We start from the raw sequence: 15,172 nt of genomic DNA, 5'->3' as shown, positions 1-15,172 counted from the left end.
TTTAGAAACTTAGGCTTGAATCCGGTGTGATTTGATAGATTTGATATTGTTTGAGGTGTTTTGATGATTGGAACAAGTTTGAATAAGGTATTGGGTTATGTTAGTGCTTTTGGTTGAGGTCCCGGGGGCCTCGGGGTAATTTCGGATGGTTAACGGAAGAGTTGAAGTGTAATTGCAGCTGCTGAAGTTGCTGCTTCTGGTGTTTTCGCACCTGCGGTTTGGGGACCGCAGGTGCGGCGCCGCATGTGCGTGAGATTGGCCGCAGAAGCAGGCGAGGAGGATTTGGTCAGGGACCACAGAAGCGGTCAGGTTAGCCACATCTGCGGAGTCGCAGATGCGGAAGGTATTTCGCAGAAGCACGGCCTGGTCCCTTAAGTGAATTCCGCAGAAGCAGAGGGTAGACCGCAAATGCGGTACCGTAGGTGCGGTTAAAGTGTCGCAGATGCGAAAAAAACTGGGCAGAAGGTATATATTTCTTCCTTCGCGATTTTTGAAGGGTTTAACCATTTTTGAACTTGGAATTGGGAGCTTTGGGCGATTTTGAAGAGATAAATCAAAGAGACTTCGTTGAGGTAAGGATTTTGGACTCAAAACACATTTCTATGGTAGAATTTCATGAATTAAGGCTGTAATTAATGGGATTAAAGGACTAAAATGGAGGATTAGAACTTGAGTCTAAGAGGCCTTTAATGGAGGATTTGAGGGGTCATTCGAACCCCGATTTTGGTGTTCTTTATATGTATGAACTCGTGGGGAGACGAGAAATCTATTGATATGAAAATTTTTGAGTTTCGAGAAGTGGGCCCGGGGCTTGGGTTTTGCTAATTTCGAGATTTTTGGTATTTTTCGATTGTTTCGCTTGGGCTTTATTCCCTTAGCATATTGTGACGTATTCGTTCTGATTTTGGATAGATTCGATGCGAGTGGAGGCCGATTTGAGGGGCAAAGGCATCGCGGAGTAGTATTTTCACCGGTTTGATGTAAGTAACCATTGTAAATCTGGAACTGAGGGTACAAAACCCCGGTATTTGACTTAATTTGATAAAAGCGGTGACGCACATGCTAGGTGACGAGCGTGTGGGCGTGCACCGGTAGGGATTGTGACCTGGTCCGTCTCGTAGCTACTATTAAGCCGCGTAATTGATTTGAAAATCTATATTATTATATGTTTAAGTCACTTATACTGTATTAGGGTCTGCATGCTATGTTTGGGGCCTTGTGCCGATCTGTAGAACCCTTAGGGGCATTTCGATTGTTTTTCCTCACTTTACTTGTTAAAAACTATATCCTCAGTCATGTTTTTACCTGTTTAAAAGATTAAAGCTGGTTTTTATCACTCTGTTCCTAAATGTGAGGATTGTTTGGGCTGAGATCCCTACCTTCTATTATTGTGCCCGAGAGGCTATGAGGTTAATGACTGAGAGAGGTTGAGAACCCAATTGTGAGGATATCATATGTATATATCATGGATCGGGCTGCACGCCGCAACGATACTTATATGGATCAGGCTGCACGCCGCAGCGATATATATATTGGATTGGGCTGCACGCTGCAGCGATATGACGCTTGTGCTGTAGGAGCCCCTCCGGAGTCTGCACATCCCAGTGAACGTAGTCGACTATAAATATATGAATTGGGCTGCACGCCATAGCAGTTACTATAATTTCTGTTATTATGATATATATATATATATATATATATATATATGAGCCGAATGCTGAGAGTGAGTACTAAGTGATGAGAGTTGAGTCCCAAGTGACTGAGAGGCTGCCCGAGAGGCCTTGTTATGATGCTTTCACTGATTTCATTCTGCTTTTAGATAGCCTCTGCTGGATTTATTGTTAACTAACTGATTTCAATGTTTTAAACTGAAAGAGACGGATTTATGTCAGAAATTGATTTTTGAACTGTAAAGAGAACATGTTATTTCGTTGTTTATCCAGTTATATATATTTTTGAACTGCTCGTCACTACTTTCAGTCCTTATTTACTTTAGTTACTTACTGAGTTGGCGTACTCACGTTACTCCCTGCACCTTGTGTGCAGATCCAGGTGTCCGAAGGGTAGAGTGAGGGCTTTCTGCTGATTCAGTGTTCGCCGGCGATTACGAGGTAGCTGCTTGGCGTCCGCAGCCCTGTCTTCTCCTCTCTAACCAGTTTATTTTTCACATTTCCTAAACTTGATGTACTAGATGTTCAGTTATGTATTAGAGGCTCTAGACTCGTGACACCAGATTTGTTGGGGCTGTGTAGTATCAGCTATGTTGATTTTCCGCATATTTCTGTCCTTTTAATTCTTATGATGAATTCCGCATTTTAAACTTATGTTAGAAAAATGGCTTAAGGTTATTGGTAAATGGGTTGTGATTATGGGTTGTCGGCTTGCCTAGTACTATGATAGGTGCCATCATGACCGGTATTTAGGGTCGTGATAAGTTGGTATTAGAGCCTAGGTTACATAGGTCTCACGAGTCATGAGCCAGTTTAGTAGAGTCTCGCGGATCGGTACAGAGACGTGTGTACTTATCCTCGAGAGGCTGCAGAACCTTTAGTAAAAACTTCACATTCTTGGAACTCTTGTCATGCAAATTTGTTGATCCGAGTGCTAAACTTCTGCTATTCTATTCTCTCACAGATGGTGAGGACACGAGCTACCGGACGGGGTAGACGACCACCAGTGCCACAAGCGGGGGCCACTAGAGGCCGAGGCCACGGTTGAGGCCATGGTAGGGGCAGAACAGCTAGAGTAGCGCCAGCAGATCCACCAGTTGCCCCAGTTCCCGATCAGGTCCCAGTTGTGGACGTTGCAACAGCACCAGTGCAGGCACCAACTGTGCCTATCGTGAGGAGGCTTTAGCTCAGATATTATCAGTATGTACCGGTTTGGTTTAGGAGGTCTCAGTTACTACGGTCAAAGCTACTTCCCAGGCAGGGGGAGGCACCCAAACTCCCGTTGCTCGCACACCTGAGCAGGTAGTGCAGGGATTACAGACACCGGGGGCACCTCCAGCCCAGCCAGTTGCACCAGCTCAGGAGTTTATGGTACCAGTTATGCCGGATGATGAGTAGCGTCAACTTGAGAGGTTTGGTAGGGTCCAGCCTCCGACATTCAGTGGTGTAGAGGGCGAGGATGCCCAGGGATTCTTGGATAAGTGTCAGCGGATGCTTCGTACAGCAGGGATTCTTGAGACTAGTGGTGTGGTATTTACTACATTTCAGTTTTCTGGGGCTGCCTTCACTTGATGGGAGGCGTATGAGAGGCGTAGGCCTGTTGGTGCAGTGCCCCTTACTTGGCAGCAGTTCTCTGTTCTCTTCCTAGAAAAGTATGTACCGCAGTCGCGCCGAGAAGAGTTGCGCAGGCAGTTTGAGCAGCTGCGTCAGGGGGAGATGTTAGTGATGCAGTATGAGATGTGGTGTTCTAAGTTAGCCCGTCATGCGGTTTGTATGGTTCCCACAGATCGAGAGAGGACCAGGAGGTTTGTTGATGGCCTCACGTATCATCTTCGCATTCTCATGACTAGAGAGAGGGTGATAGGCGCTACCTTTGAGGAGGTTGTTGACATCTCCTGTGAGATTGAGTTGGTTCACTAGCAGGAGCGGGAGGAGAGGGAGGCCAAGAGGCCTCGGTGATCTGGTAGCTTCAGCAGTTCTCCTTCGAGGGGTCAGTTCCAGCAGGGCAGAGGCCGTTCTTTCAGGCAGGCTCATTCAACTCACCTAGGTTACCGTGGGGCATCTTCGGGTCATGGTCATCATAGATCTCAGCAGGGCCAGTCATCACTTAGTGCCCTTCCAGCTCAGAGCTCGTCTCGTGCTCTATCAGTCCAGGGTTCTTCCATGCCAGATTTTTCTGCTAGTCATACCGGTGCTAGGGGTTCCCTTCACTCCCCATCTCCAACACTGGGGAGTTGTTATGAGTGTGGAGAGTTTGGGCATATGATGAGTCAGTGCCCTCGTCTTCAGGATAGACAGTCTCAGCAGAGGGCTCAGCCCTCAACTTCTGCCCCAGTTACTTCACCATCCGCCCAGCCAGCTAGGGGTGGAGGTCAGGCAACCAGGGGTCGCACTAGAGGGGGAGGTCGATCAGGCGGTGGTCAGGCTCATTTTTATGCTATCCCAGGGAGACCAGATGCTATTGCTTTAGATTCTATCATTACAGGTATTGTTTCAGTTTGCCACAGAGATGCCTCTGTATTATTTGATTCTGGTTCCACCTTTTCTTATGTGTCATCGTACTTTGCCCATTATTTGGATACGCCCCATGAGTTTCTTGTTTCATCTGTTCATGTATCTACTCCGGTGGGCGATACTGTTATTGTAGACCTTGTGTACCGATCATGTATGGTGATTATTGAAGGTCTGGAGACCCGAGTGGATCTATTGCTATTGAGCATGGTGGATTTTGATGTCATTTTGGGCAGGGATTGGTTATCTTTGTGTCGTGCTATTCTAGACTGTCATGCTAAGACAATCACTTTGGCTATGCCGGCTGTGCCACGGATTAAGTGGCGAGGTGTGACTGATTATGTTCCTAGTAGAGTGATCTCGTTCTTGAAGGCCTATCGTATAGTTGGGAAGGGTTGTCTTTCATATCTAGCGTTTGTGAGGGATGCCAGAGCTGAGACTCCCAGCATTGATTCTGTTACAATTTTGAGGGATTTTCCCGATGTGTTTCTTGTCGACTTGCCGAGTATGCCACCAGATAGGGATATTGATTTTGGTATTGACCTGGTGCCGGGTACTCAGCCTATTTCTATTCCGCCGTATCGTATGGCACCAGCGGAGTTGAATGAATTGAAGGAGCAGCTTCAGGAACTCCTAGATAAGGGGTTCATTCGGCCTAGTGTGTCACCTTGGGGTGCGCCGGTTCTGTTTGTGAAGAAGAAGGATGGCACAATGAGAATGTGCATTGATTATAGGCAATTGAACAAGGTAACAATTAAGAACAAGTATCCTTTGCCTCGCATTGATGATTTATTTGACCAGCTTCAGGGAGCGAGAGTGTTCTTCAAGATTGATCTCTGTTTGGGTTATCACCAGTTGAAGATCATGGACTCAGATATTCTTAAGACTGCCTTTAGGACAAGATATGGTCATTATGAGTTCCTTGTTATGTCTTTCGGGCTGACCAATGCCCTAGCAGCATTCATGCATTTGATGAACAACGTGTTCCGGCCTTATCTTGATTCGTTTGTTATAGTCTTCATTGATGATATTCTGGTGTATTCGCGTAGTCAGGAGGAGCACGCGGAACATTTGAGAGTTGGGTTACAGAGATTGAGGGAGGAAAAGCTTTATGCAAAATTCTCTAAGTGTGAGTTTTGGCTCAGTTTAGTGGATTTCTTGGGGCACGTGGTGTCCAGCGAGGGTATCCAGGTTGATCCAAAGAAGATAGAGGCAGTTCAAAGTTGGCCCAGACCGTCCTCAGCTACAGAGATTCAAAGCTTTCTTGGTTTGGCAGGCTATTATCGCCGGTTTGTTCAAGGATTCTCATCTATCGCATTGCCTTTGACCAAGTTGACTCAGAAGGGTGCTTCATTTGTATGGTCGGACGAGTGTGAGGAGAGCTTTCAGAAGCTCAAGACAGCTTTGACCACGACTCTAGTGTTGGTTTTGCCATCAACTTCAGGTTCATATACCGTGTATTGTGATGCTTCGAGAGTTGGGATTGGTTGTGTGTTTATGCAGGAGGGTAGAGTTATTGCTTATGCTTCTCGTCAGTTGAAGCCCCAATAGAAGAACTACCCCGTTCATGATTTAGAGTTGGCTGCCATAGTTCACACATTGGAGATTTGGAGGAATTACTTGTATGGCGTATCTTGTGAGGTGTTCACTGATCATCGCAGTCTTCAGCATTTGTTCAAGCAAAAGGATCTTAATTTGAGACAGCAGAGATGGTTGGAGTTGCTTAAGGATTATGATATCACTATATTGTACCATCCGGGAAAGGCTAATGGGGTGGCCGATACTTTGAGCCAAAAGGATGTGAGTATGGGGAGTTTGGCATATATTCTAGTTGGGGAGAGACCTCTTGCAGTTGATGTTCAGGTCTTCGCCAATCAGTTCGTGAGGTTGGATATTTTGGAGCCCAGTCGGGTGTTAACTTGTGTGGTTTCTCGGTCTTCCTTATATGATCGCATCAGAGGGCGCTAATATGATGATCTGTATTTGCTTGTCCTTAGGGACAGAGTTCAGCATGATGATGCCAGAGATGTGACCATCGGTGATGATGGGGTGTTGATGATGCAGGGCCAGATTTGTGTGCCCAATATGGAAGGGCTTCAGGAGTTGATTCTGGAGGAGGCCCATAGCTCGCGGTATTCCATTCATCCAGGTGCCGCGAAGACGTATCAGGATTTGAGGCAGCACTATTGGTGGAGAAGAATGAAGAGACATTGTGGGGTTTGTAGCTCGGTGTCTCAATTGTCAGCAGGTGAAACATGAGCATCAGAGACCGGGTGGCTTGCTTCAGCAGATAGTGATTCCTGAGTGGAAGTGGGAGATGATCACTATGGACTTTGTTGTTGGACTTCCACGGACTTTGAAGAAGTTCGATGCTATTTGGGTGATTGTGGATCGGCTGACCAAGTCCGCGCACTTCATTCCTGTGTGTACTACCTATTCTTCAGAGCGGTTGGCAGGGGTCAATATCCGAGAGATTGTTCGCTTGCATGGTGTCCCAGTTTCCATCATTTCAGATAGAGGTACTCAGTTTACTTCACAATTTTGGAGAGCCATGCAGAGAGAGTTGGGTACTCAGCTAGAGTTGAGCACAACCTTTCATCCTTAAACGGACGGGCAGTCCGAGCATACTATTCAGATATTGGAGGACATGTTGCGTGCTTGTGTTATTGAATTCGGAGGATTATGGGATGAGTTTCTACCGCTTGTAGAGTTTGCTTATAACAACAACTACCAGTCGAGTATCTAGATGGATCCATATGAGGCTTTGTATGAGAGGCGATGTAGATCTCCGGTTAGTTGGTTCGAGCCCGGTGAGGCTAGGCTATTGGGGACTGATTTGGTACACGTTGGAAAAGGTGAAAGTGATTCAGGAGAGGCTTCATACAGCACAGTCGAGGCAAAAGAGTTATGCTGATAGGAAGGTTCGAGATGTGTCCTACATGGTTGGTGAGAAGGTCCTGTTGAAGGTTTCACCCATGAAAGGTGTTATGAGATTTGGGAAGAAAGGGAAATTGGGTCCTCGGTTCATTGGGCCTTTTCAGGTGCTTCAGAGGATTGGGGAGGTGGCTTATTAGCTTGCTTTGCCACCCAGCTTGTCTAGTGTGCATACAGTATTTCATGTTTCTATGCTCCGAAAGTATATTGGGGATCCGTCTCATGTTCTAGATTTCAGTATGGTTTAGTTGGATGATGATTTGACCTTTGATGTGGATCCAGTAGCTATTTTGGGTCGTTAGGCTCGGAAGTTGAGGTCAAAGAATATAGCTTCAGTGAAAGTGTAGTGGAGAGGTCAGCCCGTGGAGGAGGCTACATGTGAGACCGAGCGGGAGATGCAGAGCAGATATCCTCACCTGTTTGAGGCTTCAGGTATGTTTCTTGACTCGTTCAAGGACGAATGTTTGTTTAAGTTGGGGAGGATGTGACGATCTAGCCAATCATCTCATGAGTTACCGCTCTATTTCCCTCATTTCTGCTTCCGTATCCTTCGTTATCCGTGTTTTGTGATATCGGGTTGGTCGGATCGAGTCCGGAATGAGTTTGGTGAAGTTTGAGACACTTAGTCTCTTTCAAGAAGGTTTAAGTTGGAAAAGTCAACCGGACATTGACTTATGTGTTAAAGGGCTCGAATGTGAGTTCCAATGGTTCGGTTAGCTTCGGGAGGTTATTTAGGACTTAGGAGTGTGATCAGAATGGGTTTTGGAGGTTCAACGTAGAATTAGGCTTGAATTGGCGAAGTTGATATTTTGGCGATTTCCGGTTGATAGGTGTGATTTTGATATAAGGGTCGGAATATAATTCCGAGAGTTGTAGTAGCTTCGTTGTGTTATTTGGGATGTGTGTGCAAAATTATAGGTCATTCGGACGTGGTTTGATTGGGTTTTTGATCAAAAGCGTATTTTAGAAACTTAGGCTTGAATCCGGTGTGATTTGATAGATTTGATGTTGTTTTAGGTGTTTTGATGATTGAAACAAGTTTGAATAAGGTATTGGGTTATGTTGGTGCTTTTGGTTGAGGTCCGGGGGGCCTCGGGGTGATTTCGGATGGTTAACGGAAGAGTTGAAGTGTAATTGCAGCTGCTGAAGTTGCTGCTTCTGGTGTTTTTGCACCTGTGGTTTGGGGACCACAGGTACGATGCCACATGTGCGTGAGATTGGCCGCAGAAGCAGGCAAGGAGGATTTGGTCAGGGACCGCAGAAGCGGTCAGGTTAGTCGCATTTGCGGAGGGTGTTTCGCAGAAGTGGGGCCTGGTCCCTTAAGTGAATTCTGCAGAAGCGGAGGGTAGACCGCAAATGCGGTACCGTAGGTGCGATTAAAGTGCCGCAGATGCGAAAAAGATTGGGCAGAAGGTATTTCTTCCTTCGTGATTTTTGAACTCGGAATTTGGAGCTTTGGGCGATTTTGAAGAGAGAAATAGAAGAGACTTCGTTGAGGTAAGGATTTTGGACTCAAAACACATTTCTATGGTAGAAATTCATGAAATAAGGCTGTAATTAATGAGATTAAAGGACTAAAAATAGAGGATTAGAGCTTGAGTTTAAGAGGCCTTTAATGGAGGATTTGAGGGGTCATTCGAACCCCTATTTTGGTGTTCTTTATATGTATGAACTCGTGGGGAGACGAAGAATCTATTGATGTGAAAATTTCTGAGTTTCGAGAAGTGGGCTCGGGGCTCGGGTTTTGCTAATTTCGGGATTTTTGGTATTTTTCGATTGTTTTCGCTTGAGCTTTATTCCCTTAGCATATTGTGACATATTCGTTCTGATTTTGGATAGATTCGATGCTAGTGGAGGCCGATTTGAGGGGAAAAGGCGTCGCGGAGTAGTATTTTCACCGGTTTGAGGTAAGTAACTATTGTAAATCTGGAACTGAGGGTACATAACCCCAATATTTAACTTGATTTGATAAAAGCGGTGACACACATGCTAGGTGACGAGTGTGTGGGCGTGCACCGGTAGGGATTGTGACCTGGTCCGTCCCCTAGCGACTATTAAGCTGCGTAATTGATTTGGAAATCTATATTATTCTATGTTTCAGTCATTTATACTGTATTAGAGGCTGTATGCCATGTTTGGGGCCTTGTGCCGATCTGTAGAACCCTTAGGGGCATTTCGATTATTTTTCCTCACTTCACTTGTTAAAAACCATATCCTCAGTCATCTTTTTACCTGTTTAAAAGATTAAAGCTGGTTTTTATCACTCTGTTCCTAATGTGAGGATTGTTTGGGCTGAGATCCCTACCTTCTATTATTATGCCCGAGAGGCTGTGAGGTTAATGACTGAGAGAGGTTGAAAACCCAATTGTGAGGATATTATATGTATATATCATGGATCGGGCTGCACGCCGCAGCGATACTTATATGGTTCGGGTTGCATGCCGCAGCGATATATATATTAGATCGGGCTGCACGCCGCAACGGTATGATGCTTGGGCTGTAGGAGCCCCTCCGGAGTCTGCACATCCCAGTGAGTGTACTCGACTATAAATATATGAATTGGGCTGCATGCCACAACAGTTACTCTTATTTATGTTATTATGAGATATATATATGAGCCGAGTGCTGAGAGTGAGTACTAAGTGACGAGAGCTGAGTACCGAGTGACTGAGTGGCTGCCCGAGAGGCCTTGTTATGATGCTTTCACTGATTTCACTCTACTTTTAAATAGCCTCTGCTGGATTTATTGTTAACAAACTGATTTCAATGTTTTAAACTGAAAGAGACGAATTTATGCCAGAAACTGATTTTTGAACTGTAAAGAGGACATGTTATTTCGTTGGTTATCCAGTTATATATATTTTTGAACTGCTCGTCACTACTTTTAGTCCTTATTTACTTTAGTTACTTACTGAGTTGGCGTACTCACGTTACTCCCTGCACCTTGTGTGCAGATCCAGGTGCCCGAGGGGCAGAGTGAGGGCTTTCCGCTGATTCAGTGTTCGCCGGAGATTAGAGGTAGCTGCTTGGCATCTGCAGCCCTGTCTTCTCCTCTCTAACCAGTTTATTTTTCATATTTCCTAGACTTGATGTACTAGATGTTCAGTTATGTATTAGAGGCTCTAGACTTGTGATACCAGATTTGTTGGGGCTGTGTAGTATCCGCTATGTTGATTTTCCGCATATTTCTGTCCTTTTAATACTTATGATGAATTCCACATTTAAAAACTTATGTTAGAAAAATGGCTTAAGGTTATTGGTAAATGGGTTGTGATTATGGGTTGTCGGCTTGCATAGTACTATGATAGGCGCCATCACGACCGGTATTTGGGGGTCGTGATACCAAGTGGGCCGGTTCATTAAAGAAGGTAAAAATAGCACGGTATAGTCAGTTTTCGGACTGGTCATTCAAAAATAGCCAACGTTTATGAAGTCAATGAAAAATAGCCACTATTTTGCTGCAACAGAGACCGGTCCAACATAATATACTGGAGTTCGGTGCACCTATGTATGAACTCCAGTATATTATGCTGGACCGATATACTTTGCTGACTCCACTATAATATACTGGAGACTGGAGCACCAGTGCTCCAAACTCCAGTATATTATACTAGACAATTATACTTGCTGGACTCCAGTATATTACGCTGGAGTTGTAGTGTACTTATGCTGGAACTCCATCATATTATGCTGGAGTTTCAGCATACTTATCCTGAAACTCCCGTATAATATGCTGGAGCACAAGCATACTTATGCTGGAACTCCAGTATAATATACTGACGTATTTTCTGGGTTTTGAACAGTGTTTTCGCTCAGATTTATCTTTACATGAAAAGTGGCTAAATTTCGATTACTTTTGAATTTTTGAACGACCAGTTCTAAATCTAGCTATTTTTGAATTTTTCCCTTAAATAAGCCCGTTAGGACCGGGACTGTTTGGGCCCGGGATTGGGTCCTAAGTGGGCCGGTTCAACCGGTCTTAAACGGGCTCAAACGGGCCCAACGACATTCCGATTTTTTTTGGCCGTTGCAACATTTAAAAAATGGCCGTTGGCCTGGCAAAATAGCCATTTGGGCTTTCTAAAATAGCCATTTAACCCCCCTCCCCCTCCAACTTTATTTTAACCCCAAACTTTTTATAATTACACTTTTTTCCTATTTTTAACTATAAATACCCCCTCATTTTTTAATTTTTCTCACAAAATCATCAATCTCTTTCATTTCTCAAACTCAAATTGAAGTATTCAAGTCTTCAAGTCTTCACTCATCTCTCATTTCTCAAACACAAATTCTTAATTCAAGTTAAATCATGCCCGGTGATTCTAGATTGCGCCCATTTATTTTGGAACACTTTAATGTGGTAGAAAAAAATGAAGAAGTTTATATAATAAAGTTCAAGAACTGTAGTCGAGTCTACACTCATCGTCCAAAGTTGGAGGGCACACACTATTTAAGGAGGCATATAAAGAGTTGTCTTGCTCAATCTCCAGATATTCGTATTTAAGATTTTAAGTTGATTTGAGACAATTTGTGTTATTTTAAAATTATTAGACTTATTATGCTTAATGTTTTAGTTTGTTAGATTAATTTGAAGTATTATGTTGAAGGCATTGAACTTTAATTTGAAGTATTAAATGCAAATTTTAATTTGCAACTTTGATATATAGCCCGCTTAGTATATCTATAATACTATACTACTATATATACAATCTTATATAAAGCAATATACTATATAAGACAATTTCTTTATTATTATCAATATATATATATATATATATATATATATATATATATATATATATATAAGCTATATAATTTACAAGAAATTGCCTTACATAAATTATTTTTAAACAAATAGGCCAGGCCCACTTAGAACCACACACACACATACACACACACATATATATATATATATATATATATATATATATATATATGGGTTTTGCTAACATACTACATGAAGGTAGTATATTAGCACCCTACCCATTTTTTATTTCACATAAATGTCCCTGCCACCTCAATAAGTGCTTAGCCTTTTTAGTCTTTTCACCCAACCAACTCACAAATCACTTAATGCCCTAAAAATTATATTTTCAAGACCTTCCCGCTAAATAGCGCCATTTACTGTACATAACTGGCGGAAAAAAGGGACCAAGCAATCATTGCTCTTCTATGAAATTCCAAGGTTATTTCTTAAGTTTTCTCTTCTTCCAACATTGACTAGTGCATAATGGAGGTAAGCATATAGTATTATAATACTTTTTCATTTGTTGATCAAATTTTAAGGTTAAAAGCTTTTTTTACTTTTGAAACAGAGGTGTCCAACGATTAAAGAATTTTTAATTTATATTTGCTTTGTGCCTTTAGATTTGCTTCTTGCTTTTTGATTTATAACACAAATTTACAGTTTCAATGAACTGATTCTATAGTTGGATTACTTAGTATTATTTCTTTTGATGGAATTAAAAAATACAGGTTTTTAACAATACTAGTGATTCAACAATAGGAGTTTCAAGAAACTATTGCTCATGTGGTGATATTGGGTGCTTTATTAATGGAGATACATTTGTAGGAACTACTACAACTTCAAATGAGGAACTTAGAAAAGAGAATGTTATTGATATTAGCGATGGTGATTTGCAAATAGGAAAAGTGTTTTATAGTGATGATGAAGCTTCCAATTACTATATGAATTTTGCTAAAAGTTTTGATTTTTCAGTTAGACTTGATCGCCATTTAGGAAGTGTAGAACATCCTATGGGAATTTATAAAAAGGATTATGTTTGTCATCGAGCTGGTAGCCCTCATCCTCAAAAGGTAGTTGAAAAAGAACGACAAAGAAATCGAAAATCTTCCAGATGTAACTGTGAAGCCAAGATGTCCATCGCCAAAGATATATTTGATGGCATCACTCGTTAGACAGTGGTGTATTTTGATAATGTTCACAATTATGAATTTTTTAGTGATAAAGAGGTACGATTTCTCCCCGCTTATCGAAATATTGACATTGTTGATCAAACATGAATTAAACTTCTTGCTAAAGCTGGTTGTACAATAAGTTTAATCAGAAGATTGATTGAATTAGAAAATGGAGTAGATGCAGCCAATTGCCTTTCACAGAAAAAGATATAAGAAACTTTGTTCAATTAGAAGTTCTACTAATATTGAAAGTGATGCCCTGGAGCTATTGAAAATATGCAAGAGCTTAAAAGACAAAGATGTTGATTTCCAATATGATTTCACTGTTGATGGATGTCAAAGACTCGAACATGTCATCTGGGCATTCGGAGCTCTATTCGGGCTTATGAAGTTTTTGGAGATATAGTCGTCTTTGACACTACTTATCGATTGAATCGTTATGAAATGCCGTTAGGAGTTTGGATTGGTGTGGACAATCATGGAAATTCTATTTTTTTGGTTGTGTTCTCTTGCGCAATGAGAAGGCATCTTCTTTTTCTTGGGCTTTAAAGGTAAAAATCATTATAATATCTAACTACAAGAATTTTTTTTAGCTTTACTGATACTGTATGTTTATTTTGTAGAGTTTCGTACGTCTTATGAATGGAAAGCACCCACAGACTATATTAACAGATCAAGATCTTGGCTTAACAGAAGCTATTGCCAATGAATTGCCGCATTCTAAACATGCCTTTTGTATATGGCATATTATATCCAAGTTCTCTACTTGATTTTCTTTTGTCCTTGGTTCAAGATATTTGCAATTTAAAGCTGAATTTCACAGACTTTATGTACTTGGTAACATCGAAGAATTTGAGCACCAATGGGATGAATTGATTTCTCAATTTTGACCTTGGATCAGATAGGCATATTAAATTGCTATTTTTGAATCGTGCATCTTGGGCACTACCATACTTGAAGGGATACCTTTTTGCTGGAATGACGACGACCAGACGCTCAGAATCTATAAATGCATATTTGAAAAGATTTTTACATGCAAGAACAAGTTTAAAGTTGAGCAGGTTGCTACTGCAGTTAGTATAAGAAATCATGCTGGTGAAGAGGCAACAATGCGGCAAAAGTATTACAATCCTTAAATTAAGACATTCATGCCGATGGAGAAACATGCATCAAAAGTTCTCACGCCCTTTTCCTTCAAGTTGTTACAAGATGATATGATACTTTCTGTTGAGTATGGTCTATTTCCACATAGTGATGGATCATATCTTATGCGTCACTACAACAAAACAAATGGTGGACATTTTGTCTATTGGAATTCAATAGAAGAGGTTGTTCAATGTTCTTGCCAAGAGTTTGAATTTTCAGGAATTTTGTGCAGGCATTCTATTCAAGTACTTAGTGCTCATAACTATTTTATGTTGCCTGATAAATATTTGTTGGCTAGGTGGAGGCAAGAAAATCCACTGGTTCTAAAGTTTACTCATATGATGAAATCTAATAATGATAACAACGAGTTTCAGAGTCTTTATGCTACATTCAGAGATTTGACTCTTGAATCAATAAAGACAAAAGGTCGTCTTGAATATGCTAAGAAGGAATTGCAAAGAGTGCTGCAAATTGTTCAATATTTTTCTGAAAATGATCATATGGGTGAAGAGAATGAACATGTTTCTTTTAGTCAATCTATAGAGAGCAATTCTCTAGATGAAGATTATCACATTGAAAATCCACAACAATCTCAGACAGAGGGAAGAAAAAAAGGAAAAAGGTTAGTTGGGGGCATTGAAGCTGCAAAGAAACTAAGATATTGCAAGGTTCCTAATTGTGGTGGAACTGGCCATGACTCAAGAAATTGTCCACTGAAAACGAAAATTACAGAAATCCCAGCAATTCAATCTCCTAACAAGTAAGTATATGAGTTTCATTATATCCAATCTCTTGTTAAACAAAGATACTCATAATGCATACAAACTGAAATAAAAAATTTACTTTGGTTGCAAGATTCTAAAAGGACGGACAAAGAAGCTCTAAGGTGATCCAACTGTGAAAATGTCCTTTTACATACAAGAATCAACCATTGTACATCATAGTTTGTTGATCTCAAGTTGAATTGTGTAGAGATCAAAAATTACAAGAAA

The 15,172-nt window shown here is 41.7% G+C and overlaps 1 protein-coding gene across 1 annotated transcript; it reads left to right on the top strand.

Moving 5' to 3' along the window:
* Positions 1-14,182: 14,182 nt before the first annotated feature.
* On the top strand, positions 14,183-14,944 carry LOC138872460 (putative protein FAR1-RELATED SEQUENCE 10). The gene has a single exon (XM_070150489.1). It carries the CDS (start codon positions 14,183-14,185, stop codon positions 14,942-14,944), a length of 762 nt encoding a protein of 253 aa, XP_070006590.1.
* Positions 14,945-15,172: the final 228 nt, after the last annotated feature.

Source organism: Nicotiana sylvestris, chromosome 1 (genome assembly GCF_000393655.2).
Source record: "Nicotiana sylvestris chromosome 1, ASM39365v2, whole genome shotgun sequence".
NCBI lineage: Eukaryota > Viridiplantae > Streptophyta > Magnoliopsida > Solanales > Solanaceae > Nicotiana > Nicotiana sylvestris.
This window is presented reverse-complemented; position numbering and strand designations above follow the sequence as displayed.

Coding starts and splice junctions, on each gene's coding strand:
- LOC138872460 (XM_070150489.1), top strand. CDS start 14,183: ATGCCGATGGAGAAACATGCATCAAAAGTTCTCACGCCCTTTTCCTTC.